Raw genomic sequence first — 7,251 nt, 5'->3', positions numbered from 1 at the left:
TCTGAAAGAAGGAAGTCATATACGCCTAGGATGGCTTGAGGGTGAGTAAATAATGGGCTAATTTTCATTTTCGGGTGAACTATCCCTTTAAGCACTGACGATGAGGTCTGTTCCAGTGTCTATGGAGGATAACATCACATCTGGATCAGCATTTCCACTGCTACGGTCACTGTGTGTTTACAGCCAAGCTCCTGACCTGGACACTGCAGGTGTGCATGTGTGTGTGCACCCACAGCTCCTTTGTTTAAGGTAATCACATGCTCAGCGTGTGCTATACCTTGAAATAATTGAGCAAATGAGAGGCGCGTTCCTGTAAACACGCATGAAATGGAACAATAATGCACATATTGCATTTAAAATGCGACATGTGCAATCCAAACCCAGACACAATTGACCAGGAGCACAAAAGCAGACGTATAGTCTGTCATGCGACACACAGGCGCAGAGTGGGCGGTGCTGATGTATCAGAGCTTGACGAATGATTGCGGGAGGCGGGCCGCAAACACGCATGACCATCGCGCCTGCCAAATCGATAGAGATGACCAGTAAGGTGGAGGGATGATGGATGGACAGATGAACGCAGAACAAACGAGACAGAATGAAGGGGTGAACGGGGACACTAACGGCGGTGATGTGGGCATGTTGTTGCATGTCTGATCTGCAACACGTCCACCCACATGAGACCGAGGGAAAGGCGGGGGAGATAGACCCAAAGAAAGAAACTGAGAATCGAAAGAAAGGAAGGAAGGACACGAGATGGAGGCGGGAGAAAAAGTAAAAGTGATGGAGGATGGGGAGTAGGGGGTGGTCCCGTGGGTGTTCCTTGTGCAAACATGATAGACAATGGGACGAGTGCGTGTGTGTGTGTGTGTGTATACGGTATGTGTGTGTTTGTATTTGCACGCGTATACGTTTGATGAAACTCTTGGTAACAGCCATACGTCACACAAAGACTACTGTTGTGGTGACAGTGATTAAAACGTGCTAAAGGCGGGCCTTTGTTTATCAGCATGCATGAGCATATCACTACTAGGGGTGTGTGTGTGTGTGTGTGTGTGTGTGTGTGTGTGTGAAGTATGTAATTAATGATTGGCTGTGTTTGGAAGTCACTGTTCTAGTTAGGAGCAGAGTGATAGTGAAGGAACCTCGCCGGACGCTAATGAGGGTTTCAGAGGAACTACTATAATACACAGACACTAAAAGAGGAATAATGAACAAAGCAGGTGTAATAAGAGTGAAAAAGTACACACTATGTACCCACTGTATTGTTATTTTGCCCTCCAACTCTCATCAACTGCAAATAATTTATCCTGTACTAGCCTATATGAACAAAGGCAGTTACCCCGAGCACATTCACATATAATTCAAGCCTAATTGGTAATATCCCCACCCCCTCAGGCTCAGGACTTCTGTAGTGGGGACTCATTCACGTCAGTCATTCCCTTTCTCAGTCTCTCTATCGAGTGGGAAAACATTTTTTCAAAAATACTAGAACTGAATGACTCACCCATGCGTTTTTCTGTAGATGCAAACAGTTAATTAAGGATTAATGATTTTTAATAGTTTTAACTATAGATAACAATTAACAATACTGCTCTAATTTGTTGGTTCCTTTTAGTGAATCAAACACATACAGCTTTTAACTAAATGTGAGAATTCAATCAAGTGTTGTTACCAACTGGTTAAACATCCAACAAGACACACATGATGTGTTTGATTAGTAGTACAAGGAAACGGAATAGGAACTGAAATAATTTGATTTTTAACAATTCTCATCCGTGTGCCTCCACTTCATGTCTGTATCGGTCACCTTGACGCTTTTTTTCGCCCCCTTTTATCTCAATTCCAAATTTCTGTCCAACCAATATTTTCTGCCACTCACAAAATCATCATGGTGATCATGCACAAGGAAAAAGACCCGATGCAACTGCGTAACTCTGCGTAGGCAAAGAGAACGATACAAAAAGGTGGTTGAAACTGTGCCTGTGTGGGAGGGGAAAAACAAGCATGCACAAAATAATCCTGAATATGCGAGAAGTGTGTGAGTGAGAGTGAATCTTGAAATGGGCATTCCCAGCTTCTTCCCACAGCAAGGGGACGTCCCATTGCATGGAACAACACTGCTGGCACCCTTTGGTTTGTGTGTCAGGTGCTTTTAAATCTCACTACAAAGCAGAAACTGAGATGAATAAATAGCATGAGAACCCCCCCCCCATCATCAAAATGCGTCGATATGTGAAAAATGCTCACTAGAGAGAGTTCGACCGTGAAATCGAGCGTGCATGTGTGCCTCCCGCCGCCACAGCGCACAGAGGAACTACACTGGCCTGATTGAGACAGAGCATCCTAAAGACAACTGCTGCTTAAGTTCAGACTGAAATTGATGCCGAATGCGATGGAGATGAAGAGGGTTGAGTGGGAGTCTGCAGAAAGGTGGCCTACATTCATAACACATGCACATCTGCCTTTTTTATGTCAGACACGCAGACCTCATTTTCCTTCCCCATTGAGGAAGTGAGATGAAGAGCAAACTCCTACAATTTCTGCTCAAAATGAACCAAAACTGCAGCTGTTTGCCACAGGATGTGAAACCTCAAGAATTCATTCATTAGCCCATTGTAGTGCAATTCAACTCTTCAAACTCAGCATAATAAATCACCCAACACTTCCATCGTCCTCAATAGTCCACCAGTGGGCATCTAAAGCTGCACAGATTGCAAAAATCTGAGTTGTCATTTTTTTGTTATTAAAATACAAATGCATAAATTTCATAGTTTAATTTTCCGAAAAAGATTGTAGCAGACAGTGTTAATCTCTTTAACAAAATTACTGATAAAATGTTTAACAAAAGAGTTGTTGTTGTTTTTTTTTGACGATGGCATAGGTGAGGCAAAAAGCTGAGACATGTTAAAATTAATACATATAAAGTTTAAATATTTGGTTTAAATTGCAAACTTTTGATTGAAATTTTATTTTTGTAGACAAAAAGATGCAATGTTAGTCCTTAAAACTGGATAAAATTAAATATGACAAGATGAAATATTGACTGAATTTAATTAGTCAAAATGCTGTCATATATATATATATATATATATATAAAAAGACTCAAGGCTGGAACTTTGTTTAACCAAATATTTTTAATTACACATTTAACATTTAAAGATTGTTTGTTTTGACTGTTGTGTGCCTTAATGTTCTCATTCCTAAGATCAAATGCTGAGAGATTCAAGATCCAAATTTATAGATAAAATGACTTGACATTTGTTTTGACTTTTACTTTCTACACAATTCCGGATTCTTTGTGCAATCAAGACATCACAAGACAGCAGCAAAAAGGAACGTCAAGGGAAGGAAAAAAAAAAAACGCAAAACAGAACAAAACAAGATTTTTTTTTAAACGACACATTGACAAATGAAAATGAGCATCTAAACTACAAAAAAACAACATTAAAAAAACCAGTCTGCCAATCAGAGTCTGTTCTCTACAACATCCAATAAACCAGCCTTGTAAAAAATGACCTTTACATTCCACTTCCATATTTCACCCCCACTATCCACCCAATCAGATCACAGCTCTGATCACAAAGAGAAAAAGCTGAATTGGCCAGGACCCCACCATTACATGCCACTCGTACAACCTACATAAAGAAGAGAACCAGCACAAAGGGTTTTCACATGTCTTTACTCGTGCCGCCTTTCATCACTGGACAGCTGACCGAGGGGACATAACACAGAGAAAAAGTGAAAACAAAAAGACAAAAGATGAAAGGAAAACAATGAACTGTCAGTGCATTCCCCTCCATTCTCAACCATATGTGCTCATCTCCCACATGCTAATGACTGCTCCATTCTGTAAAGTTTCAATTGGGAATTAAGACTACGGAAATCAATAATCAGCTGACCAGTGGCTGTGGCTCTGCTATCTTAACTCCCATTCCTTTCCCCTCCACAGAGTTACAGCATCCCCACCCAGACCCAAGAGAGGGTAGGCGCTAAAAACAGCCCCCGTCCGGACCCAAGGGAGCCAGCAGATTTGGCCATGCGAAACACACTCTTTCATCAATAATATCCACTTTTCCTGGACTATTACAGTCTTTTAAAAGCTTAACAAAATATTTGAATGTCAAAAGGCAACGGAAAAAAAAAAAATAAAAAAAATAGAATCTTAACGGGATAGATCACCAAAAAATTTAAATTTCTGTCATTTTCTAACCCTCATGTTGTTCCAAACCGATAGGACTTAATCTTCAAAACTAAAATTAAGATATTTAAAAACAATTTTTTTTATCTTTTTATTTTTATTTTTTAAACCTGAGAATTTTCAGTCCCTCCATTGAAAGTACAGGCAACTAAACCTTAGAAAATCCTTGATCTTCTTGATTCATGTGGATTCAATTTACAACAGATTTATTACCTTTATGGATGTTGTAGGTTTTGGTTACCTGTACTTTCACTGGAGGAACAGAAACCTCTCAGACTTCATTAAATATATCTTAATTAGTTTTTTCGAAGATTAACCAGTCTTACAGGTTTTGGAATGATATGACGGTGAGTAAATGATGACAGAATTTTCATTTTTGGGAAACTATTCCTTTGTTGAGTCCTTTAAAGAGACTCTTTTACATCAAGGTTGACCAAGGGTGATTTAAATCCGATGAACAGATATCTGCAGATCAAACAGGAAAATTTTAGATGGAAATAATTTGAGACCATACACCTAAACAGATTACATATATAGAGGCTGCTTGCGATCAAACTGAAGAAAGCTAACAGGGTAGGAGAAAAATACAAGTAACTTTCCACTCACCCATCCTCCTTGGCTCTGGATCCAGGGCTGAATTTTGTTGTCTAGGTAGACGGTCATCCATTCCGCGATGCTTCCCACTAGTGGGCTCATCTCCTTCTCCACGCACTCAACACACAGAGCCCCTCCAAAGGCAAACAGTCCCACGATGCGGCCCCAGTTGACGCCGTCACGGAACACCTCATCCATCACGCTCTCGAAGCTCTGGTATGCCGTGGCAGGCGTGATGTGGAGCTGCGAGGACAGGTCGTTGAATGCTTGGGAATATCGCAGCTCAAACTCGTTGGCAGAATCGCGAAGCGCCTCCTTTACAGCGTCCAGACCCCCAGTCCCGTTCGTCTGATGCTGGGGGGTTGAAGTGGGGGACCTTGGTGGGGTCCCAGTGGAACCAGTACTTGTTCCGTTTAGGGAGCCATTAATGAGGTTCGTCGTTCCTGCTGCCGCCTCATCATCATTCCCTTCCGCCGCATCAGTCCGATTTGTGTCTTCTGTAAATTCAATGTGGTTGTAGGGGTAGTTCCTCTGCGAGAGTTTATATTTAATAAAAAATACCACCAGTTCTCGGTTATAGTAAGACATGATTCACGTTGTTGCTCGTCGTCCTCCAATGTCTGAATATCCACTCGCTCGTTCTTAGAACACAGTGCACACCCTTGTGTCCTTCTCGGGCTTCTGCCGACGCTCAGGGATGGTGCAATGGCTCATACCCTGTGGTAAGACAACAGTGCAATGAATTGATCTGCAAATATGCAATCATTTTCACAAACAGGGAGAGGAGGAGGTCAGGGTGAAACTTTGGAAGAGGTTAAGGGGCACTGAAGATAAACATTTTTTTTTTCACCCTCTAAAGCCCTCTTACTTAATGTAGAGGCTTGATCAGAGGAACAGATGGTAGCCTCTCATCACCTGCCTCCGAATTAAAAACATGGACAATATCCTCTCTCCCCTTGTCCAAGACATGACTAAATGTACACTGACCTTGACATGAGTGAATTTTAAACAGCAGGGGGCAAGAACAGCCAGCTTGGCCAGAATTATGATTCCCTCATTTCAACGGACCTTAATTGTGGTGCCAGAAGAACCAGTCAAGAGTCGCAGACAAAAGATACCCAAGTGCTTCATGGCGGTTTTCATTAGGAACGCCTTTTAAAATGTTTTGTAAATGTATAATCTTAAAAAAATCTTAATGTATTTGTATAATCTCTGCTAAACAAACAAAATAGACTGAAATTAATACATTAATTTATAATTGCATAAATGTATTAATACAGATCAAATCTATACAATTACAAAATAATTCCAAATAATACAAATAATTGCAATTTAGGAATTACAACGTCTGATCAAGACAAGATAATCATTTTGAGACTATAAATGGATGAACGGTTGGATACGACAGATAGATCTCACGAGTAAAGAGATTTTTAAATAACTTTATTATTAAATAAATTGATTAAGTGAGAAATTTTTGCTGATTTCGTTTTTTTGACCACATCGCGAGCGCGGGTGTTGACGCGGTGCATTATCTGACCGCTCCTGGGAAAAGCACGAGAGTTCTCAGGAAACACTGGATCAGCCAAACACGTGCTGACAACGAGGCTCAGAGCACATTCCAGAAGCTGCTCTTTTTTTGTCGCGGAAAAAATAATATAAAAAATTAATAAATAATAATTCGCATATTATGCTACTTAAATGACTCATGACAAATGACTCTGTCCGAATATGACGCATATTCTCTAAAATACGAGCCACATCCTTTATTCCACAAGTACTGTATATGTAATGTTATGTCTATTACATGATGTGCTCGCACTTACTGATGTCGCTGGATTGATCAGCAGACGCTTCCAAGAGTGAATTCTTTAAGGTTCTAATAAGGAGACACGCGGTGTGTTTACAAACACAATGTCAGCTCGCAGCACTGCGCACATTCCCACATAGAGTCCCCGCGTGTATGAATAACGTTATCTCCCAGACGAACACAAAGTTAATCACTGTTTTGTTAGGATTCTCAAGAAACAACATTTTTTTGTCTTAAAGGAAAGTCTACATACAGTAGTGGCTAATATACAGATATGCATGTAGACCGAGCCTAATCTTTTATCGACCAACTAGTTAGCAATTACTTAAAACAAAGTCTAACGTCAACATTTTTCTACTTTATCACACGTTAACGTGCTTATTGACAACGTTTAAGATAATGACAACACGGAGAGTAAAAGAGCATTCAGCTTACCAAAACACAGTCTGCTTACTCCTCTCGTAGATTAAGACAACCAAACAAACAATCCAGTGAGTTTATGTGAATGTTAGTTATAGATTAAGCGACAATATCAAATGGAAACTGCGGCAGATCAAAAGTAATACTGTATGAGGAAAAAACGAGCCAGTGCTGGATATTTCTCTTTAAAGCAGACCTCCCCTCTCTGTGATAGGATATGATCACC

At 40.4% G+C, this 7,251-nt stretch overlaps 1 protein-coding gene across 3 annotated transcripts in view; it reads right to left on the bottom strand.

Annotated features, from left to right (window-relative positions):
• Positions 1-7,251, bottom strand: part of LOC107657020 (bcl-2-like protein 1) — a 36,372-nt gene that overhangs the window by 17,192 nt on the left and 11,929 nt on the right. For 2 of the 3 annotated variants that reach the window (XM_016445004.1, XM_016445002.1), the window contains exon 2: positions 4,808-5,512. In XM_016445004.1, the coding sequence (XP_016300490.1) occupies positions 4,808-5,383 (576 nt within the window). In that variant the 5' untranslated portion in view covers positions 5,384-5,512. Of the gene's footprint in view, positions 1-4,807; positions 5,513-7,040; positions 7,215-7,251 lie in introns of those variants that run through there. The other variant, XM_016445003.1, reaches the window with a different exon arrangement.

Source organism: Sinocyclocheilus anshuiensis, unplaced genomic scaffold, assembly GCF_001515605.1.
Source record: "Sinocyclocheilus anshuiensis isolate Anshui unplaced genomic scaffold, SAMN03320099.WGS_v1.1 scaffold1453, whole genome shotgun sequence".
NCBI classification, from domain to species: domain Eukaryota; kingdom Metazoa; phylum Chordata; class Actinopteri; order Cypriniformes; family Cyprinidae; genus Sinocyclocheilus; species Sinocyclocheilus anshuiensis.
Note: the sequence above shows the minus strand (reverse complement) of the source record. Positions and strands in the feature narration are given on the sequence as shown.